Genomic DNA, 23,980 nt, shown 5'->3' on the forward strand with positions numbered 1-23,980 from the left:
ATTAGGGGTATTAAACGGTGCCAAAAACAACAGCCAGCGCACCGACACCCATAAACAGGGGACTCGACAGTACTCCTGTTGAGTTTTCACAGAGAAGAAGCATGTCAAGGTGAAAGTAGGCAAACAGACAAAGAACAAACGGAGCGTTTTCCCGGCAAGTTTGTAGGCTGCTGAGTGGGAGACTAATTGCTTGCTTCAAGTGAAAGATTGAAATGTGTCCCAGGGATGATGAGGGGGCCTGTGGCAGAGCAGAGTGGAAGATGTGATGGATGGTATTTCACAAGTAGCCTCAGCCCTTTTCAGTCCCCTACGCCCTGCTTTTGACCTCCTGACCTCTGGGATCCCCTCCTCAGCAGCCAATAAGAGCCATCCTCAACATCAAGATTGTTAAAAAAAGATAAAAAAATCAGAGTTCAATGACGAGTCGTGTCTATTTCTGTGGAGGGGTTTAAAGTAAACCTGCTACTTTACGCTGGCTATAAAGGAGCACTTGCTATGCTAATTGCTATCTTCCTACTTATGCAGTCCACAGCTCACATGGCTAATGGCATCATAAAGCATGCTGGTACACGGAGCTGTCCCAAATGGCAGGTTGGAAATACTTAAGTTGATTATGTCTGTTGGCCTCGTTTAGGGCACATGAAGGATTCCCCTAGCCTAGAATGAAAAGGTAGCTTACTCTGGTATAGAAATCACAGCCAGACATCCAGAGGGGGAAGTATACAAGGCAGCCATTATAGTTACAGCCTATGAAGAACATTAAGCCCGGAGGAAAACGAAGCAGCTGACAAGGTGAACTGGCTAGTAGGTAGAGGTTTCAACCAATGTACCCCCCTTTGTTCTGGTCTTTAAAGGTGGTTCACAGTGCTGTTTGAGGCCCAGGGTCAGTGAGCTGAAGAGCACATTTTTTATAAAGGCCCCCCTGTAGCTGTAGTGAAAGTGCACTGTTCAGGGTTCACTAGAGCTGAGGGAGTAGCAGCCATCCAGCCCCGCCAACCCAACCGCCAGCACTTCCTGAGCAATGGCCGCCTCGTGAACAATGCTACAACTGACGAGCAGCAATATGCTGCTTGATCCATTGCTCTCGAAACACAAAACACACACCCACAGACAATCTCGGTCTCTGTGAATGTACACATGTCAGCAAACCAAATAAATGTGAGAAGCTATACAACAATAAACACATATGCACCCGGGAGACCACGCGCACGCGCACACCCAGAGCGAGAGACAGAGAGCGACAGGGAAAGAGACTTCGGGAGATGGCGAGATAGAACGAGAGAGAGAGGGAGAGAGATAGAGAGAGAGAGAGAGAGAGAGAGAGAGAGAGAGAGAGAGAGAGAGAGAGAGAGAGAGAGAGAGAGAGAGAGAGAGAGAGAGAGAGAGAGAGAGAGAGAGAGAGAGAGAGAGAGAGAGAGAGAGAGAGAGAGAGAGAGGGAGGGTACAAACGTTCTTCCACAGAAAAGACACAGAGCATGCCAACCTGTGGCGCAGCAGCCTGTCTGCCCTTTGTATGTAAAGTCATTCGAAAGCCATCAGTCCCGGCTGCTCCAAAGCACCTCTAAAATGACATGGAGCGCCGAGCTGGCCCTGCCCTGGCCTCAGAGAGGGCCACCAGGGGGACAGCGTGGGAGATGTAGAGGGCCCTGAAATAGCACTTCATTTGTTATCCGCAGAGCTGGCCGGCTGGAGACGCGCCGGGGAGGGGATGCTCCATTTAGGCCTGCGGCCCTCCAGCCTCAGCCTCCCCTGACCTGGCCCCTGCAGGCCCCTGTGACCCAGAAACACAGGCAATGGGGGGAACCCACCACCGGAGGCAGTGCAGAGGAGAGAGTACAACACAGCGGAGGAGGGCAGAACGTTCTGGTTCGATTTTAGCCACGGAGCTCGCAGTGTTCTGCTTCTGGGGCGGAGCACCCAGTCTGGTGATCAGGAAGTTATATTTGGCTGGGAATAGTGGTGTGAGACGAGGGTGTCGCAACCTGGTGCTGAAACCTGTTACCAATTAACCCTTCAGCAGCAGCAGTGGTAGCAGCAGTAGCAAGAGCTCCAGGGTCCGTGGGCTGTGTGTGTGTCTGTGTGTGTGTGTGCATGCTTTCGCCCGTGTGTGTGTTTGCGTACGCATGTCTGCCTGTGTGTGTGTGTGTGTGCACGCGCGCGTCCCTGAGCTATCCCGACCAGCCACCCCTCATTAAGGGGCTCGTAAAGCCTTCCTACCTGCCGGCCCCTCCGGCTCCAGGTGTGCAAGGTGGCTGCACCTCAGCAGAGGGCCACCTTGGCCTCATTTGGGTCGGGGCTACTTGCCACCGGAATGGCTCTGGAATACCGTAAAACAGCACGGGGCGTGCTGGGGGCGGGGCTGGGGGCGGAGGATTACGACCCCGTAAAGATCAAAGAGGTGGCGGCCAACAGGCGATCAAAGGGGAAGCACCGATGTGGCAGGGGATTGGGTCGGGTGTGCGTCTGTGTCGCTCTGCTCTCAGCGGCACGCCCTGAGCACCAGGCATTGCTTAGCGGTCACAGAGGACGCCGCCTCCCCCGCCCGCATAACAGGCTCACTTTCACAAGCTGCCGTTTAATTGCAGTTAAACAGAGGCAGCACCTTGGCTGGGCGCGTTAGAGCGTCGGAGTTAAGAGTTTATCAAACCCCACCGTCCTAACCCAGCGACCGCAGCGTTAATCTGATCTCACGGTTAATGAGGAACTAAACCGCGTGAGGGTGGTTAAACTGTTGGTTTAAATCTATAATGACTTGCTCACAACAGCATCTCTATAGGAGCCACTTCTGGGTGGATTCAATCAGTCAGCCCATAAAGGTCTTCACTCACTTAACATTATTCATTCTGTGGACATGGAATGAAATCAGGAAGTATTGAGCAGGAAAAACACTTAATAATGGTTGAAAAATGGTTATATATTGTTTTCCAGTATGTGTTAGCAATACGGCAGTCTATATAAATCACTATGGGAAAATCACCATTAGAAGGGACATCAGTGAATACATAGGTATGGCAGGAGAGCGAGAGAGAGAGAGCGAGAGAGAGAGAGAGCGAGAGAGAGAGAGAGTGAGAGAGAGAGAGATAGAGAGAGAGAGAGAGAGAGAGGGAGAGAGATAGGAGTGGGAGCAGGGGAAGAAGGGACAAAATCACACCCACCACTTGTATATCTGAGGGGACTCTGGACAGGAAGTCCAGGAGCTCGTTGTTGTCAATGTTGTACGGGTCACGGAGCTTCTTGGTGAATTTATTCACCCCTGCAGGCAGAGGGGAGAGAGCTGTTCAGCGCATGGGTCACAAGAGCTCGCCTACCTTCTATTTCTTTCTCTCTCTCTCTGGTTCACTCACACTATCTTTCTCTCAAACTCATGTTTCACTCACACTATCTTTCTCTCTCTCAAACCTCCTGTGTCTCTCATACTCTCTTTCTCTCACACTATCTTTCTCTTTCTTTCTCTCTCTCTCTCTTTCTCCCACACTGTCGTTCTCATTCTCTCAAACTCCTCTATTTCAATCACACAATATCTTTCTCTCTCTCTCTCTCTCAAACTCCTCTGTTTCAATCACACACTATCTTTCTCTCTCTCTCTCAAACTCCTCTGTTTCTCTGACACTGTTTCTCTCTCGATCTCTTCCTCTCACACTCTCTCTCCCATGCTCTTTCACTCTCTCTCTCTTTCCCCCTCTATTTTTCTCTCCTCGTTCTCGGTCTGTGTCATCAAAGCCCTCTTTGAGCCCTTCAAGGTAACTCAATGTGTTTCAGAAGGCGAGTGCAGACACCATTAGAGACCAGAGCTCCCCTCTCCACCCCTCGAGGAGGTGCTGCTCAGCTCTGTCTGAAATACTCAGCTCACTGAGTTTGTTCCCTGAGCAACTGTGCCATGGAAGTAGACACCAACCCACATGACAGGGTCAATAAAGGAGATATAATGATTTTCCATTCCCAATCTAGCCCACCTTACCGGTTACATCACATAAAAGTACTGTAAACAAAGAACTTCAAAAGGCTTTATAGAGCATATATAAAGGCTTCATAAGCCTTTAAATCCTCTATCAGCATATGTCATACACTATAAACAGTGTATAAAAATATACAGTGCGGCTTTTGTCACATTTAGCAAATTCACCAAAGGTACTACACAATTCCATTGTAGTCTTATAAATGTATATTACTACTGCGTTTATAAGACAATGGTACAGTACCTCTGGTGAATGGCCAAATGTGACCGAATGCACCATGTATGTTTACGCACCCTTGTGAAGCATTTATGTAGTGCTTTATGCAGCCTTTCTGTATGCTCTATAAAGCCTTTAGAAGTTGTAACTTGGTTTCAGGCACTCACCCCAGGCCAGGACAATGTAGCGTAGGGGGATATAGTAGATGAGCACAGTGGCCACACACAGTGCAACGATGGCCAGCCAGCTTAGGAAAGGCACTGTCCAGTTAAATGTGCTGTGGAGAGAGTGGGACAGATACGTATTAGCCCTGAAGGAGAGAGAAAAATATTCAACAGTCTAGACTAAACACGTTTGGTCGAGACTCTTTACTTGGTGGGGGGGAAAAAAACATGCATCCTTTAATTCTCAGACATTGCCCTACAAGTGAAACTGACTTGGGAGTCTCAATAACTTTACTGCCTATCCTCTGCCCTGTGTGTAGCGGAAACGCGTATGTGTGTGTGTGTGCATGCATGAATGGGTGCGCGCGCGCATGGTGTGTGTGTTCCAGCCAGCTTGGCGGGGCTGAGTAAGATGTGACAGGGGGGGGTTGGTGAGGGCTAGCGATGCCGACAGCGCTGGCACGGGGAAGCGGGGGGACGAGGGAGCATTGGAGGAGCGGGCCGGGCGCCGAGGAGGAAGCTTACGACTCACTTCTTTATCCTCTCGCCGTAGGAGGCTACTTCATCCAACGCATTCTGCACACTGATGCACACATCCTGGATGGCATACAGCTTGTTGATGAAGCCCTTTCTCTCCGGGTCCTGCAAGGACAGACACAGAGGAGGAGGAGAAGGAGGAGAAGGAGAAAGAGAGAGTGAGAGCAAGATAGAGAGATAGAGAGAGAGAGGAAAGAGAGAAAGCGAGCGAGCGAGGGAGTGAGAGAGACAGAGAGACGGGCTGGGCACGTGCATCTTTCAACAAAGAAAACATTTAAAGAGCGGCAAAGACTTGAAGCGGGGAGCCAAATCAGAGAGATTCTCCTCCAGTTGACTGACTACTCTCCAGGCTGTAATAGAGACAGAAAGTCAGCAGAACGAATCCCAATGTTTTCTCTCTTACAGCGAGGACACGGGGAAATCTGAATATGTGAATAGGGGGGGAATTTAGCTGAATGCCAAATGGATCCATCAATCTTTCTAATGCCAAAGACTGGGCCCGCTTTGTTGTTGGCAGCAAACTGTGATGTCACCAGAGGTGACATCATTATCATCGTGAACGCCGTCCGCGCCGTGACGAGCACTTCCTTCTCAACATTTGACGGTTGAGAACATCAGCAGGCCCAATATGGACCACAGAGTTACGCGTCGGGCCAATGGAAAAGCCCCCAGTTACGTGTATTAGACAGAGTACAAAAGAAGTCATGCAACAGTCAATGAGCTGCTGTAGGACTGACCGACAGAACGGACTGGGACAGGATGTGGTGACTGACTGACGGAGTGAGAGTGGGTGAGTGAGTGAGGACATAAAGACAGACGCAGACTGTTGTGGTGGGGGTGTGCACATGCTTGGAGGAGAGGGGGCCGCAAACCTGTCTCTGTCTCGGGACAAAGACAGACTAAGAGCATAGCACTGATTCAGCACTACACCACCACAGTGACCTGTGACCTTTCAGGAAGTTCACTTGTAGTTTGTAAAGACTGTCACCAACGGGCAAGGAAGACCAGATCAAGTATCACCATCCCTGTTGATTGTCAGGCAGGTTTACTCAAAACCACTTATTTTCAAACCCACTTTACACATCATGGCAGTATTTGACATCAATGAATGTCCACCTGTGTATGACAATGCTACAGTTACACATACTGGTCATGGCCTTCAATAATCAAATGAAACAGCCACATCCTAGAAACAACAAGAGGCTAATTCATCTCATTAAAGAGAATTAGTGGATCTTTTACCCACCAGGCCCCAACCCCAAATCCTCCCCAGAGCTCCCCAATCGCCCCCCTCCATCACAACCCTTGTCCTGCTCTCCCTGCTCTTCCTGTAGGATCAGATATTTGAAAAATGAACCTGGATGCAGCCAGCAAAAACCACATGGCCTCCTCGAAAAAACCACACAAGACAAATAGATATAATTAGACAGTGTCCCAGGGTTATTTTTCTTTGCAAATATTTCACAAACCCTCTTTCTCCCCCTTTCCTCAGCCCCCATCTGTTTTGTATTACTGGGTCCAACAAAGCCCCATGTCCATAGTCCATTGTGTTGGGTTGTGTTGGGCTTTGTGTTCTGGGCCTGGGGAGTGTTCTCGGGGCACCGGGGAGAGTGTTTTGAAGGACAGTCGAGCGGTGTGAGAGAGCGAGTGGGGGCGGAGGGGATAGGTTAGAAGTCAGAGGCGCATAAACCATTGCCACATGCCCCTCGAACTGTGGGCTGACTCCTATTTCCTGCCTTCAAACATAGGAGGGAGGCAGCAAAAACAGAGCCAGGGAGAGCCTTGTTTTTTCCTGCTCCCCAGCAGTCACATATGGACTAGACTAGAGCAACCTGCTCTAGAGAGAAGCTTGATACGAACAGCTGGCTCAGCTGTGGCCAAGTAATACGCCTCAGAATGACTTCACAGTACCTTTAGTTACATGGTGCTGCCTTCACCTTGCTTTTCTTTGCACCTTTTCTGTTGGTAACCTTGACATCCATTGCGACCTTGCCAATGCACTATAATGTCATCGCCGAGGGAAGCGTTGCTATAGAGTGTAGAGTGCATCTGTCTTGGATGACAGCGCCATTCACAGATCATTGCGAAGGTCAAAAGTTGCCTGTGTCGTGTCTTCAAAAGTGTGTGTGTTGAAAGAAGGATAAAATGCAGACTCGTGTCTGCTTCTCGGATGAGGATTTGACTTTGACGTTTAATGTTGGCGCCCTTCCCATTTTGAAAATGTCTTTCACGCGTGTGTGTAAATGATACGGCGCCGGCAACAACAAAAAAAATTGTGTAGCGTCCGCTACACGTCAGACATGATGAAGTTCAAACAAGTCAATCGAATTGTTGTACAATTGCATGTCTTGATGAGGCTATGCCATTGCTAACCCTACTTAACAGTTATAGGCTAGTTTGATTCAGATGAACCTGGCCTACAACAAGCTGATGTCACTAGTTTATGTCACACTTGTCATGTGGTTTCCATGGCCTGATCAACAGTGTAAGTGTAGGCAGATCCCTAACGCTGGGTCCTGGTGTCACATACCAGGCCTATTCACACCTAACAGGAAGACAAGCTAGGGACAGAGGGAGACTGCGGTGCTAGACCTCCCAATGGTAACCAATCGTCACCCGAGCCAACTCTGTACTGTACTCACCTACTCAAACTTCTCCAAATACAGAGGCCTCCCGAGCGGCGCAGCGGTCGCAGTGCTAGCTGAGTCCCTACAGACCCGGGTTCGATCCCAGGCTGTGTTGCAGCCCAGCAGGGGAGGGTTCGGCCGGCCGGGTTGTCCTTGTCCCATTGTGCTCTAGTGACTCCTGTGGCGGGACGGCGCAACGCATTGGGGTGGCTGGCTGGCGGGTTAAGCATGCAGTGTGTCAAGGAGCAGTGCGGCTTTGCGGGGTTGCGTTTCGGGGGACGCACGGCTCTCGACCTTCGCCTCTCCCGAGTCCGTATGGGAGTTGCATCGATGGTACAAGACTGTAACTACCAATTGGGGAGAAAAAGGGGTAAACGTTTTTTAAATTATAATATTAAAAATACACTTCGCCAAATATGGACAGCACAAATGGGGGAAAATAGGAACGAGAGCCAGATGAAACACTTTGTTGCATTTTGTGAAGATTTGGCCTGTTTGTTTGCTTCAAGGTCTGTGTCTTTGTGACCCATCCTCCTAGGACTGTAGAGGTACATTATAATCGTCTAATGTGTGCTGACATTTCACTGACTTGAAAAAGAAAACAACTTTGAAAATGGATGACTTGATTCATTTCCCATCATTAGAGCTGTATTCATAATGAATGTGTGTGTGGAGGGAGTGTGGTGGCAGGGGCCACTGGTATGTCTGTCTCCGTTGGTGCATTTATTAAAAAGTCTAGTCTAATTATGTCAGGGAAGTTTGTTGCACATAAACAAAACGCAGACGACGATCAGCTCCCCTGACTCTCTCACCCCACCGCCACGGGCTCTGAACTGCAAGTCACAGACTTGGAGTCAGTGATATGGGATTCTGCACCTCCAGGAGAATGGAAGAAAACACGCTGTGTGTGTGTGTGTTTGTGCATGCGTGCGTGTGTGTGTGTGCATACGTGTGTGTGCTCCTCCATGTGCATGCACACACGCATACAGATGTGGGATCATAATTTGAGCCAGTTTGCTACGGCAGGAAAATAATCCTACAGCAACAGGAAATGTGAATTACAATGTGAATTATAATTAATTTTCCGCAAGGAAATATCGAGTCTGACATTTCAAAGTGGAAATGTCAAACTTTAGAAGCCTTTTTAAACCTCAATTACACTACAAGTTTGAAATGTTCTGCATTGCGGGAAAGTTCTCCTGAAACAGGGTGATCAAATTAAGATACTGCATCTGTAAGGTTAGGATTGAATGGTTTCTCATTCATCATCGGTGGCCCCTCTCTGGATTTGGGTCTTTACTGGGGACGGTGGGCCTGTATTTCTGTTTGCCATTGGAATGACTCTGCTCCAACGTCTGTCAAACAGCCTAAGTCCTTATAGTGGTGTAGAGGGAGCGCATATAAAAGCAAGCGTTTTGAGGCTTCCGTTCTGTGTTTGGTTGATCTGGACTGTGCTGTTCCAACTGGAAGTCCTGCACAGGGGATAATGTTCTAATTTACCTAATGGGTGTTCCTGACGGATCATTAGATCATCGGAAGTGCTTATCGACCTCTCCTCATGATGACATCAAACGGAGCCTGCTTTAGATTGAACTAAAACAATCTGTTGGAGAGAACGGCAAACACGCGCACACACACAAACAGCAGCGCGGTATATGCCAGTTCAGTTGGATATGTGTGTGTGTGTGTTGCTCTCTCCAACAGATCATTTAGTCCAATCTAAAGCATATGGTGCAGTGCCACTCAGCAGCAGAACCTTATGGAGCAGAGGAACGCTCTATTTCATATCTGAGACAAACTGCATTGAGCCCTGCTGGGTGTACTGTACATGAAAGGCCTGTGTTTCAGCGTGAGGGGCAAACATTCTGACGTCAATTCCCTCACTGGGATTTTACAGCCACAAGATTTCGAGGGCTGGTTTCTCTGCTGGAGTTTTTGAACCATTTTTTATGTATGTTTTTTTGTGTGTATTTGCACTTTGCACTAATACTGCGAGTGCATATGTTCATACAGTGTGTGTGTGTGTCTGTGTGAGTGCAAGTGTGCGTATCTGTGTGTGCGCTAGTGATGCGTGGGTCTGCAGGTTCACCTGCACCAACCTGCAATTGCTAATAAACCGCAACCCCCCCAGACTATACGTGATAACGTGTCAAATCACAAGCCCGCACCCGACCCTAACCCGCAAACATAGACAATGGGCTGTACAGTCAGAGACGGCGGAACCATTTTTTGACAGGGGGTGTGGGATTTATTTTAAGCCTAATTTAGATATTTTCTGCTTATAATTTGCATTTTGGCACGCTATTTGTTAGTCAGTGTAATCATAATTAGATACATGCAGTTTCTCTCCAGTCATTACTTGCCCTAGAAGACGAAATAAACCCTTGCTCATAAGAATGTCATAAATCGATAGAATAAATGCTTCAACATCTGTAAAGTTTTCCTCTTTCAATCTCCGCTTCTCTCACAGAGCAAAGACTTTCCTGTGCAAAGATTTCCCAATGACATCGGTTTGACCTTGTTTTAAGGAGATGAAAAGCTGCAAAAAACGACATGTTTTCTGATAAGATTTCAGTTCGGCTTGGATGCATGTTCTATGTGGTTGAAATACTAAATCGGCTTCTATGACGCTGCTAAAAGAGATCACCTTTACAGACGGTCCCTAAACACGCATTCACTCTCTCAAGATGCGTGTTTTCTCTTCGCTCCTGTTCGTGAGTCAAAATGCACGTTTTGTGTATCATTTCACAGCAAGAAATGCTTCATTCTGCAGGGGTTAATATATTACGGCTATGTGAGAGGTTAGAGACCAACAGTCCGTGTCCAGATTCCACTTGCTATTCCATTCAACCTATCTGAACAGTACAGTTCCCTTGACATGTTTGAAGTCCCCCGTCTTGGGACTGTCGAATTTGTATAGCGCCTCACAATCATCACACGTTAGCGTAGCCGGCACTGCTATCATCCTCTTTTGAATTAATTTCACCAAATCTTTCCCAAACATTACTGTTCTGGCCCTCCCTTGTCTTTTGTATTTTAAACTCTCCGTTTCACCGATTTTTGCCTCTGTTAACTTTAACGTTAACTTTTTCTGCCCGAGTTCCCAAATGTGTTTGGCAAGTGGCGTGCATTTGGCACGCGTAGGCTGTAGTTAGGCCCTGAAGCTTAGGCTTTAGCCAGATTCAAATAATGAAAGAAAAACCTCAATGTAGCCTATAGATATGAACTGCACAAGAATTACACATGCATTTCATTGTTGTCTCTTTATTCAAGCCACCAGCCATTCATCCAAACAATATTTAATGACCCTTAACCCGCCCGCCCCGAGGCTATGAGTCAACCCGCGCATCACTGGTGTGTGCGTGCCCTGCATCTGCGCAAGTGTGTGTGTGTGTGTGTGTTTGCTTGTCAGCTGTGTGTTGATCCCCGTACTGCTGAGCTTGCCTTCCTATAAGTGTCTGGAGCAGTTCTCTCTATGTGGGAAGACATGGAGGCGACACTCGTTAGAATGTTGGGAGCTCGGTAAGAGTCTGTTGAGGAAAGACAACCTACGGTGACATTGGAGAGCGCTCCATATACGCACAGCCAAGTTAGGTTGACTGAACTCCGCATTGTGAATCGGAGGGCGACGACGTTCCTGCAAATTCATTTAATCACAAGTTGAGGCATTAAAAAAGGGAGACGTGAATAGGATATGCCTCGTTGTATGTGTCATCTATGCTCTCGTTTTTGTCTGAGAGGAATTGCCGTAGGGTGGGACACTAGATGAGCCATTTTGAACTCTATAGAGACAGTTAGTTCTGAACTGACTTAAGGTATTGAGAAGGAGGGAGGTCACCATCTATAAAGATGGCATCTCACATGATATTATTCTTCCCTAACAGACACATCATAAAAAAAAAACTAAGCCTATTCCACGGCAGTCAGGATGAGTGTGAAACTCTGGTGACCGCTCGCTGCTGTGCTTAAATTGCCCCCCCCCCCCCCCCCCCCCCTTTTTTTGTGGCGCACAATAAAATTGAAATGTCATATAAAACGTGACAGGATGCTAATTTAAGGCTCCCAGGGGGCATTTGAAACAGTTCTTGTTGATTCTGTAACAGCAGACAGCCCGTAATCCCCCTCTTCCACCTCCGAAACAACGGCAGTAAAGATTCAAGCTGCTAAATGCTTTCAGGGTGACACCATTTCCAGCCAAGGCTCAGAATTAGCAACGGCAGAACAGCACAGACATAACAACAAATCAAGAGTCGACTACGTGGGTTTGGCTCGCTCATATTTCTTTCGTTTTAACAAGAGATTCAGCAAAATACGCAGTGTAACTTCAGTCATCACAAAAATACCGAACGGTTTCAGAGTAAAAGCACCACGGAGCTACATGGGAGTGCACTTGGGATAAATGCAGCAGGATTGTTTCACGAAAAGAGTGCCCTTCGCGTCCCTTTGTTATTTTAGTTCAAAACTCTGCGCCAATATTGAATTTGAAAACCCTGCTGCAATAAACGAAGTGCCTATATAATATAGACCACACGGACACTTCAATGTATATTATATGAATAAAAGAAGTGCCAAAATTCAGCTTAACCCCAACATGTCTCAAAGTCTTTTAACATCATTGTGTAAAGCCATCATTATTTTTGTTGCTTTGACCAAGTCGTATCTGAAGCCTATTATTTATGTCCTGTGATTAGTGATTCATTGTACGTCTGTCCCTCGTGTTAAGATCAACCCTGTCATGTGAGCTGAACTCTCGTTTTAGATGGTGAAATGATTCCTTTTTAAATATTTTTTTCCCCCTAAATAAATATTGAACATGTAATAGTCAAATCAGAGTGTAAAAGTAGGCGAGCTGGTTCTACGCTTTTTGGCAATTTTCTAAATGTTTTTTCAACATTTACATGTTCTTTTTTGTGAAGCTTGCATTCAATTGTCCCTCTCTGTTGCACACAAGGTTCCAATTCCCCTGTCACAAGGGGATTTATGTATGATTTAAGATGAAATCGTCAACCCTGTTACGGTCAACCCTGTTACGGTCAACCCTGTTACGGTCAACCCTGTTACTTTATTTGGCACTTAATAGGCACTTACTATAGTAAATTGAATATGTGGTCTTTATAACAAAATGTTAAAATGAGGGGAAATCAAAGTTGCACTTCTCAAAAGTCAGCGAATTGTTGGAATGACCCAGCTCTTGTATCAAAATGCTAGAACAAATCTTTAGAATTTCATAAAACTGATACAATGATAACAAATCTAGTTCTTAGCCACCGGCACTGTTTACCAAAGTTCCTCCCTAGATAATACAAAAAAAAGGATTGAAGTTGAGCAGCTCATCTGTAGGACATGAGTATTACCCAATACAGTTTTGGAGGGATGCCTAAACAGGATGCAGTTATCTTATCCATCTAGTTTATAAACAAAAACACATGAATCTCAAAAACAGGACCCTACAGTGCCCATGAGACATACTGGTTTATACAGTACAGTACCTCTCGCACCATTCTACAATCCAACCGGAAGGGGAAAGCTGCAGGATCAAACCCAAGCTAGGTCTATGTCTGATAACCATTCGTTCACTATTAATCCCTGAAGGTCAGTGATCTATGCTCATGGCCAGACCGCGACCACACTGTACCAGCAGTCCTCATAGAGGACATGTCTATTAGGAGACATGTCCCAACTTCAGCTCCCTCCGACCAGCTAGAGATAGCACTGTGCTGCTGGCACCTCGCCAGCACGACGTAAGAGGCAGATGTTTCGTTTTGAAAGCAGCAGTGTTAATACATTATTTATTTCACAAGTAATCCTTGGGTGAATATGGAGAATACATCTCTGTTTTTCCCTCCCTCTCTTTTCACAACCACATAAATATCTGGTTAACCGGGCCCCGAGATGCTCCGCACGTTCTCCCCTATCATCTAGTGGCGCTCGCAGACACAAAGGGTCTTGGGAAGGCATGCAGGAGCACTCAGTTCTCTAACGGGGGGGGGGGGGGGGGGGGGGTTGTGGTGTGTGTGTGTATGTATGTATCTATGTGAGTGTGTGGGGTGTTGCTTCGAAGGAGCCAAAGTCAAACTCCAGTTAACTGTGGCAGCTGAAGGTGGACTATGCAGACACTCTCTCATTCTATTGAGGCTTTTCACCCAGCCTGTTCCCATGGCGAGGGTTGCCGAGATGCCCGAGGATAAATGTACACATAAGTGGAGGTGGAGGAGGCTTATTTTCAGGTTGACCTCTACGTCCCATGGCTCCATCCTAAAAAGCCTATGTGTGTGTGTGTGTGTGTGTGTGTGTGTGTGTGTGTGTGTGTGTGTGTGTGTGTGTGTGTGTGTGTGTGTGTGTGCGCGCGCGTGCGTGTGTGTGCGTGCGTGCACTTCTAATGGGGCCGGGGGTAGTGCTGCCATGATCACCTTTCCAATCTCCCACCCACCAGCCTCTCCATCAGAGAGACTCAAGGTCAACAGCCTACGGAAACCTCCTCCACCATCCAAGACCCTCACTCTGCCATGCTTCCCCCTGCCTGCCCTCACCCCTGCCCTCCTGTCCCCCTACTCTCCTTCCCCTGTCCTCTCCAGGTTCCCGGGTGGCAGCGGGTGATGAATGGGACACCGATACTCTTCTCGTTTGTTGGCCTGGTTCAGCCCGCTGCCCTCTCCATCTCCAAAAAACAAGGCTGTCACATTCACAACAGCCCCAGCACAACTCTACTCTCAAACTTACGTTGTTTTCTGAGAACCTGGGTTAAAGGCACAGGCAATTCAGGGATTTATAAGTGATGTACTGTCAATAATAAAAGGTTATATATCCAATATATACACTAGCACAAATACCATCTGTGTTTCTCAATCCTGGTTCGAGACAAGCCACAGGGTCTGCAATGGTTTCAATTAAACCAATTCAATTCATTCCTTCATAGGGCACATGCCTGGCCTTCAAACAGTGGGACACTCTTTCCCTGTCACAATACACTGTGGTGAAACAAGGTAATTTGACAGAGTAAGTCGTGCTGATAGTTAATTTTCTCTGATTCATCAACTTGCTTTACAAAATCCAGGCCAATTTATTCAGTCTTCATAACACCTGAAATGTCATTACATATTCATGTGCGGAGATAAAACAAGAGACCGGGACAATTGGAAAATTCCCGTATTTTAAAAAAACCTTGTTTTAGAAAAAAGTGATGGGATCGTACCTTCAAAAGCAGCATAAAATATGTATCCTCAACACTCATTACACATTTATGACTCTTGTTAAAAGAAAAGGTAGCAACTGCCTCTTCCCATGTTTGACTTTGAAACACAGACGCAGCCGCTATCATGTGATGTGCTCCAGATTCCAGCCAATCAGAGGGCGGATAGAAGAGCTCCATGTCTGTCAACAGTGCCAACATTCTACTCTGACAGACCTCTGATACTCAGAAGGCAACTTTCACTGGTTTACAAGTGCAGATCTGCTTTAACCGAGGCTGCAGGGGGCTGGTGGCATTTCTCTTCCATATACTGTCCATCAGAGGCAAGACGTCTGGATCGTCTGGTTGTGAATGTGTAGCTGATTCAACTAGAAGGCCGTGACAGGTAGGTAGCAGTGGTATCCTGAGGACAGGGGGATATGGCCTTCTTGGCTTAGCGACGGTGCAGAATCTCTAAGCACAGGGGGCACACACACACACACACACACACAAACACACACACGCGCGCACATACCCACACCAATGGCTCACCCATACAGCTAGCAAAGCGTTCCCAGATGGTGTAACTATTAGATAGGGGACAATAAGCCCTCTTAGCAACTGTTATCTGTGAATGGTCATCTGACACCTGAGACTCGTCATATGGAGAACAGAAAAGGTCCATGGGTTTACACAATGATCGCTGCATGATGAGCTTGGGTTGGGTTTAACTTCCCATTACAGAGGATGTTGTCGCTTCCCGTCTGTCTTTCCTTACAGGGATGGATCCTACCATCCTACAGTCACATAAGGAGGGCACCTTTCCGTGCTGGAACACCCCCCCCCCCACACACATTCTTATCCCAAAAAGGAACTGGGATGGGCGGTGTCGGGGGTGACAATAGCGCGGTGTGTTACGGAGCGAGCGTGCCAATGAAACGAGGACAGGGACTGGCAGGACAGAGAGAGAGCCTGCAGGCGAAGCGGCTGGACAGACAGACGATGAGCCATATAAGCCAGACAGGGACACCGGGAAGGCCGGAGCGGGGCCACACTTACCACCATCACCCGTATCCACTCAAAGTGCCAGGAAGCCAACATATCCACAAGGATATGGCTTTCAGGCAGTCGGCCGTCATCCGAATGGCCGGGCCTAGGCACCTTGTGGGTCAGAATAGATTAAGATTTTTTTATATTTTTTTTCATCAGGGACACAAAGGAAAGGGTTAAAACAAGGCTAAGCAGCAGAGCAGAGGAACAGATATCTGGGGGAACGGGAGAGAAAGAAAGAGAGAGAGAGAGAGAGAGAGAGAGCGAGAGAGAAGGAGAAGGAGAAGGAGAAGGAGAACGAGAGAGAGAGAGAGAGAGAGAACGAGAACGAGAGAGAGACAGAGAGAGAGAGAGAGAGAGAGAGAGAGAGAGAGAGCGAGAGAGAGAGAGAGAGAACGAGAGAGCGAACGAGAGAGAGAGAGAGAGAGAGAGAGAGAGAGAGAGACAGAGGAAAATAATCCACCTGATGTGTTAGAAAAAATGGCAAACAATGTGGCACACTTTGCTTTGCAAGACAATACTCCTCCACACTTTTCTCCCCACCTTTTTGTTCTTTCACTCTTTATTAGCCAAACATGATTAAAATGCAGTTCCGAGGAGCGTCTCCCAGAAAGAAATAGGCAAAAAAGTAAAAAGCACCTTTTTTTTTTTTAACAGCGTGAAGCTTTTCATCCTTCACAGGCGGGGAGAAGAAAAGAACTCCAAGCAGCTCAAAAGTTCTCTTTATTTTATTCTCCTCCGCACTTAAAAAAAAAACAACCTAACTTGTTACCTGAGGACATGCATGGCGAATCACAAGCTCAATAGCCCCAGAACAACTTTTCAGTCACACTTTTTAGAGTATTAAAAATAATCCCCCCGCGCACTCTTTAGTCCAATTACATCGGAGCACGCAGCTATCGGCGGATCGGCGCGGCGCAGTGCGGAGCTGGGGCTCCGGCGGCTCCTGCGCTCCATGTGCTATCTGCAGATAAGCACCGTCTCCCTCCACGCCCAGATCCACATTGTCACAATGCTGCCTGTACCAGGATCAGATCTTACAGCATTACACACTGCTGAGAGGTTACCTGTGTTTTCCCCTCTAATGTCACCTCGATAGGAAAACAGAGAGAGGCAGATAGAGAGGGAGAGAGAAAGAAAGAGAGAGAAAGAGAAGCAAAGGGAATGACGGAAAGACGACTCCGAAACAGGACAGAAACAGCGAGGGTAGAAGAATGAGGAAAAAGGGAGATAGTCGGAGAAGAGGAAGAGCGAGAGGGGTAGCGATGGCTGTGAAATGGGGTGTAGCGTATTAAGGTTGCTGCTGTTAGGCCCAGGGGTCAGGAGAACGGGAAGTGTGTTGCTACGGCGCCATGGGCGTCGACGAAGCAACACAGCAACGGTTAATACCCAGACACCTGCCAGGCCATCGATAAACACAGAGCTGCTATCAGGTCGCCACAGCTGCCTAGAACCCCCATGATATCCTCCATTACTGACTCCACATGGTAACGGCGAGGAGATTAGCAACTTTTTTTTTTTATTAGCAGATAGTATCTCCGTATACTCGCCTTAACAGCATAGCAGTGATATCACTTGATATTTTCTCTCTCTCTCTCTCTCTCTCTCTCTCTCTCTCTCTCTCTCTCTCTCTCTCTCGTCATTAATAGTCAGGTGGAACTCAATGAAAGCTTCCCCGAAAAATGACATACAGCATAAATAACACAAACAGTGTTTTTTCCCAAATCATACTGAACAATGTGCCAGTGTGTTCCCAGTGTGAGCATGAGTGTGCGTGCTCTGCGGAGAACGTGTGTGTGTGTGTGTGTGTGTCCTTCGCCTACAGGGAGAGGGGATGGTAAAAAGCCTGCCTCAGCAATACAGAGGAGAAGGATAAGGAGATAGAGAAATGACTAGAGAGAGGGAGAGTGGGGTACTGTCAGCTCTTCATCTCTTTTCAAGAGATCCTTACTCGAACTTAGAATATCCATCACACCTGAGTCCACATGAATGTTCGAATGACGAGTAGCGAAATGTCTATGTGTTATTCACAGTACAGTAATGCCTAGGAAGCATACTGGGAAATGGGACAGACATGTGCTTAACAAATCAGGGCTGCTTCGCTGTACTAAGTTGTTGAGTCGACATAATCGAAAACAAAGAATGAACAACAACAAACAATGCTTCTCTATACTGTCTAGAGTCTCTACCAGCACCTCATCAGGGCACCTCACTGGAACATGTGACGCAGTCAAAGTGTCCCTGGTGTTTCTAAGCCAACGCACGTAACGCACGTACAGCCCTGTGTGGGTACCAGAATCAGACAGAGAGGGACAGGACGGAACGAGAAAGTGAAAGGGAGGAAGGGAGAGACAGAGAGAGACAGAGAGGAGAGCGCGCGAGAAAAGAGAGAATAAGCGAGAGAGAGGGAAGAGGAAAGGGAGGTGGAAGAGGGAAAGAGAGAGAGGGAGGGAGAAGGCTGACATCTGTAGTAGGTGTAAAGAGGCGTGTGGGTGAGGTGTGTGTGTGTGTGTGTGTGTGTGTGTGTGTGTGTGTGTGTGTGTGTGTGTGTGTGTGTGAGCGCGGTAAAGCCGTGAGTGGGACATGATTGCAGTGTGTATCTTATCTGGCTAGCAGTAAGTCCTGAGGCGAGACGAGCGCGACTCCAGTGACCAGCCATGCGTAGTGAGTGTAATCTCAGAGCTTCTTCAGCCCCTCTATCCCGCTCTGTGAGACAGGCTATCACACACAGGGACCCTGGAGGTGATAACTTTACTCCAGCTCTGGACAGCAGGCTGTGTAAGACAAAGCTGCGACATAGATGTCATTCAGTCCCTACAGATGCTACTGGAAAGCCTAGTCTGTCCTGTACTTGCTCCCATGGCATACATGTACCAACCTGATCTCATAGTTTCACTACGGAATTTGAGGTAATTGGATGAGCGTTGAGTTTTGACCCGTTAATTCCGCGTGGTTACAGGGTTAATTCCGCATCGTTACAGGGTTTAAAACAGGGTTAAGTTTAGGTATTGATTCCGCGTGGTTAAGGTTAGGGCTATGGTTTGGGGAAGGCTTAAATCAAAATAATTATAAAAAGACCTGTTTCCAGTATCATCAACTAGTCTCCCTGCTTGCTAGAGAATTGTGAACTGAAATGGCGCAGTGGTCTAAGCAGTTTTTATTTATTTATTTTTATTTCACCTTTATTTAACCAGGTAGGCCAATTCTCAAGTTCTCATTTACAACTGTGACCTGGCCAAGTTGAAGCAAAGCAGTGCGACAAAAACAACACAGAGTTACACGTGGGATAAACAATCGTACAGTCAATTACACAATAGAAAAATCTATATACAGTGTGTGCAAATGGAGTAAGGAGGTAAGACAATAAATATGCCATAGTAGCGAACTAATTACAATTTAACAAATGAACACTGGAGTGATAGATGTGCAGAGGAGGATGTGCAAGTAGAAATACTGGTGTGCAAAAGAGCAGAAAAACAAAAACACATATGGGGATGAGGTAGGTAGTTGGTTGAATGGGCTATTTACAGATGGGCTGTGTACAGCTGCAGCGATCGGTTAGCTGCTCTAACAGATGAGGCTTAAAGTTAGTGAGGGAGATATAAGTCTCCAACTTCAGTGATTTATGCAATTCGTTCCAGTCATTGGCAGAAGAGAACTGGAAGTAAAGGCAGCCAAAGGAGGAATAGGCTTCGGGGTGACCAGTGAAATATACCTGCTGGAGCACGTGCTAAGGTTGGGTGCTGCTATGGTAACCAGTGTGCTGAGATAAGGCAGGGCTTTACCTAGCAAAGACTTATAGATGACCTGGAGCCAGTGGGTTTGGCGACTAATATGTAGCGAGGACCAGCCAACGAGAGCATACAGGTCGCAGTGGTGGGTAGTATATGGGGCTTTGGTGACAAAACGGAGGGCAATGTGATAGACTGCATCCAATTTGCTGAGTAGAGGGTTGGAGGCTATTTTGTAAATGACATCGCCGAAGTCAAGGATCAGTAGGATAGTCAGTTTTACAAGGGTATGTTTGGCAGCATGAGTGAAGGAGGCTTTGTTGCGAAATAGGAAGCCAATTCTAGATTTAATTTTGGATTGGAGATGCTTAATGTGAGTCTGGAAGGAGAGTTTAAAGTCTAGCCAGACACCTAGGTATTTATAGTTATAGTCGAACCGTCCAGAGTAGTAGAAGAGCATGCATTTCATTTTTACTTGCATTTAAGAGCAGTTGGAGGCCATGGAAGGAGAGTTGTATGGCATTGAAGCTCGTTTGGAGGTTAGTTAACAAAGTGTCCAAAGAGGGGCCAGATGTATACAGAATGGTGTCGTCGGCGTAGAGGTGGATCAAAGAATCAAGAGCGTCATCATTGATGTAGACAGAGAAAAGAGTCGGTCCCAGGAATTGAACCATAGAGACTGCCAGAGGTCCGGACAACAGGCCCTCTGATTTGACACACTGAACTCTCTGAGAAGTAGTTAGTGAACCAGGCGAGGCAGTCATTAGAGAAACCAAGACTGTTGAGTCTGCCGATAAGAATACGGTGATTGGCAGAGTCGAAAGCCTTGGCCAGGTCGATGAAGACGGCTGCACCGTACTGTCTTTTATCGACGGCGGTTATGATATCGTTTAGGATCTTGAGCGTGGCTGAGGTGCACCCATGACCAGCTCGGAAACCAGATTGCATAGCGGAGAAGGTACGGTGGGATTCGAGATGGTCGGTGATCTGTTTGTTCACTTGGCTTTCGAAGACTTTAGAGGGGCAGGGTAGGATAGATATAGGTCTGTAACAGTTTGGGTCTAGAGTGTCTCCCCCTTTGAAGAGGGGTATGACCGCGACCGCTTTCCAATCTTTAGGAATCTCAGACAATACGAAACAGAGGTTGAACAGACTAGTAATAGGGGTTGCAACAATGGCGGCAGATAAGTTGCTCTCTGGCTTGAGCCCAGTGCTGTGCCATCGTTATGTTTTGGAGGGGGAGTGCCGACGAAGGCACATTTCCACGTCCTCAGCACATTTTCAAATGCTCGAAATCCACAGCTCTTTCCTGTCACCAGCCAGACATGTACACTCTTAGAGAAAAAGGTGCTATCTAGAACCTAAAAGGGTTCTCCAGCTGTCCCCTTAGGAGAACCCTTTGAAGAACCCTTTTTGGTTCCAGGTAAAACCCTATTGGGTTCCATGTAGAACCCTTTCCCCAGGGGGTAGGTGTGTGAGTGTGTCTGTCTGTCGCTGTCTGTTAATCATACAGGTCTCTCTCACTCCCTCTCCCTCCCTCTCTCTCACTCCCTCTCCCTCCCTCTCTCTCACTCCCTCTCTCTCAGGGATGAGTGAGCAGACGGCGGTGTGTGTGTGCCGACGGTGTGTGGTGGCAGAACCATCGCCTGCTGGAGCCCCTGTAGCGAGGGCCTGTCTGGAGGATGACAGACAGGCAACAGGCAGGAGCCCAGAGAGACGTGGAGGGAGGGAGGGGTGAGAACCAGTGCCAGCCAAGGTAATGACACCCTCATTAGAATATGGCCACTTTCTGTTAGTGTGTGTTTAGCTCTTCAACTGTAATGCAGGTGTTGACATTGAGGACATTGAGACCTTGGTATATCAAGTGTGTGTGTTTGTGTGTGTGCGGGCGTGTGTGCGTGCGTGCGTGCGCACGTGTGTCTAGTCATTGCCATGAATTTACTGGCTGTGGAAGGGTTCGCAGGAAACACATCTTGAACATCTTTAAGTCCTGCCATTCACACACACACACACACACACACACACACACACACACACACACACACACACACACACACACACACACACACACACTGCCATTCACCTGGACTATCTCAACAGGTACTATAACGCTCTATGAAAACTGTCTTCTGCATTGATATCATGTTCTCATCCCACGTGGACAGTTCACAGGCAGGCACGCAGCGCGCTCAAACAAGCGCAATCACGCGCACGCACATACACACACACGCGCACACACCACCAGAGAGAGAAGAAGGAGGAGGAGGAAGAGGAGGGAGAAGCAGCACAGAGTTAAGCTTCATTCTTCTTTTCCCCATTCAGGTGCCCGCTTGGGTTTAACAACTGAGCCGTCCCCATCAATTAGCCTGGACTTTGGACTTTCATTGAGAGTAAGTGACTAATATCAGCGTTGGCTAAGAAGAAAGACACTTTTCACGATTGCCCAACAATCTGTTAAGTGGATACACATGTGGCGGCCTCGGCAAAGCCTGCAAGGGGTCCTCTCCCCAATAAAAAACAGGTGCTCCACTTTTTTGCCATGTAATACCCCATTTAGCCCCCGGAGCAAAGGTTATCCAGCTAATAGCTGCCTTGTGGTGCACAGGGAAGAGCAGCACACACGGCCAGAACTGAACATCTGGAACGGATTGCACATACTTGCAACATATGCTTCAGGTTCAATTAAAATGAGGCCTTGGCACATTTATTAATCTTTTTTTTCTACCTTTGTGCCGTGAAAAAGGCCTCCTCTGACCTGACCTTAATATTATACCATTTTAGCAAAGAGGAGAGGTAATGAGAGCGTCAGGTCATTTCAATACCTGAGAGTGAGAATGGAAATGACAAATTTGTTCAGCCTCAAAACTCCATTTGTTGTGCACTTAACCAGGGAATAAGGGGGGGGGGGGGGGGGGGGGGGGGAGAGGGTGTAAGAATGAAAGAGAACGGTGGAGGGCAGGAATGGAGGGAGGGAGGGAAAGAGTGAGGGAGAGGGCTAGGGTGGTTTGAAGAGACAGATATTGGTGAAATAAAGAAGAAAAACACCCCCCTTTCAACTTCCCTACAGCTCAAATGGAATGCTAACATTTGAGGGGAGCGATAGATCAAAATGTATGAAGCCAGAGTTGGTCAATTGTAGCCTTTGTGGTCGCCTTGCTATCCGGCGCCTCAGCCCTGTGTGCAGAAAGAGCAGGGCCCTCTTATGTGGAATAATCAGCTCAGGACTCAATCTGACAGACGCCGCGAGCTGCAGCTCCCTCATTTCAATATGAAAGTTGAAATGTATTTTTTTTCCCTCTTTCTATAATCTGCATCTTTTCAAACGCCTGTTTATTTTTTTCTGAGGGAAGGGAGGAAATGCAGGAAAAGAAAAGTAGAGCGATAGAGAGGTGAAAAAAGGTTCAAGGTTGCTTAACGCATATCTTCAATCGGCGCCCCGTACACCGTAGCCTTGGAACCTTGCAGCCGTGGAACTTTTCCCTCAGAGCCGCTGGAGGAAGGGGGAATGAAAATGCCGAGACGCATGTGGACTGGAGTGCACATAATATCTGCTTTTTTAACCCTGTGATCTCACACAGACACTTGTGGCACTTTGGATATTTCAAAGGGCTGGAAAGAGGTCAGCCTAAAATAACTCCACTCTAAATGAAGAGAGTCTTCAGGCTATTTCATTTCAGATAACAAATTGCTTCGTCAAAGGCTCATACAAGTCGAATAAAAAGGACAGACTGAAGAGATTTTTGTTGAAAGTAGTGCCCAGAGATGCTAAATCAGATGATTTTCGAATTGGTCTTGGTGTTGGGCAAAAAAACTAACAATAACCACGAATCAGTGTGCAGACAAACCACACCATGTCACGTACTGCCATTTACATCATAGGAAGAACCAGGAAAAACTCTATAGCACACAAATATCCTCCTGAAACAAAACAGAACCTGGGGAACGATTACTTCAGATTTGGTTTGGGACTATTCAATAGGATTCTACTCTGTTGTCTTTTAGGTGCTATGAAAACCTTGCTGCGAGTATCAAATGTCAGGTTCCGTAACGTTGAAGCCTAACGCCGCCTCTCTCCCTGACTAGGACTAGAAAGGATCAGGAAGCTCAAGGCTAGTATGGCTACAAGCTGCCACTGTGTAAACGAGCAAGCTAACCCACTAAAGCAGCCACCTGTTGTTACCTGATAGCTGCTAAGCACATATTCTCTTGTATTACTAAGTCAATGAGAAGATAACGCTCCTAAATAGTTCCTGAAGCTCCTTAAAGTCGGCGCTTTAAGCGTGATCCCATCTCGGCGGCGCAACGGGCCAACGCTGCACATCAGCATTCCAAATACAGTAGATAGCCACATAAAGAAGAGAAGAGGACGTTTTAGAGGAGCGAAGCAGAGCAAATCACTAACAACTGGCAACCGTGACGCTATGCATGAAGGGGTTACAACAGGCAGAGGACCACGTGTCTGGACCCATTTCAGGAAGACGACGAACAATGTTCAAAGTTTGGATGCGTGCGTGCGTGCGTGCGTGTCTGC

At 47.3% G+C, this 23,980-nt stretch overlaps 1 protein-coding gene across 4 annotated transcripts in view; it reads right to left on the reverse strand.

Annotated features, from left to right (window-relative positions):
- The window catches only part of LOC139389691 (multiple C2 and transmembrane domain-containing protein 1-like), a 227,384-nt gene that overhangs the window by 17,610 nt on the left and 185,794 nt on the right, over positions 1-23,980 (reverse strand). For 2 of the 4 annotated variants that reach the window (XM_071136580.1, XM_071136581.1), the window contains 4 exons: positions 15,728-15,829; positions 4,869-4,978; positions 4,340-4,449; positions 3,156-3,253 (listed from right to left, as the gene is read on the reverse strand). In XM_071136580.1, the coding sequence (XP_070992681.1) occupies positions 3,156-3,253; positions 4,340-4,449; positions 4,869-4,978; positions 15,728-15,829 (420 nt within the window). Of the gene's footprint in view, positions 1-3,155; positions 3,254-4,339; positions 4,450-4,868; positions 4,979-15,727; positions 15,830-15,888; positions 15,934-23,980 lie in introns of those variants that run through there. The other 2 variants (XM_071136582.1, XM_071136583.1) reach the window with 2 other exon arrangements.

This window comes from Oncorhynchus clarkii, chromosome 30 (genome assembly GCF_045791955.1).
Source record: "Oncorhynchus clarkii lewisi isolate Uvic-CL-2024 chromosome 30, UVic_Ocla_1.0, whole genome shotgun sequence".
Taxonomy (NCBI): domain Eukaryota; kingdom Metazoa; phylum Chordata; class Actinopteri; order Salmoniformes; family Salmonidae; genus Oncorhynchus; species Oncorhynchus clarkii.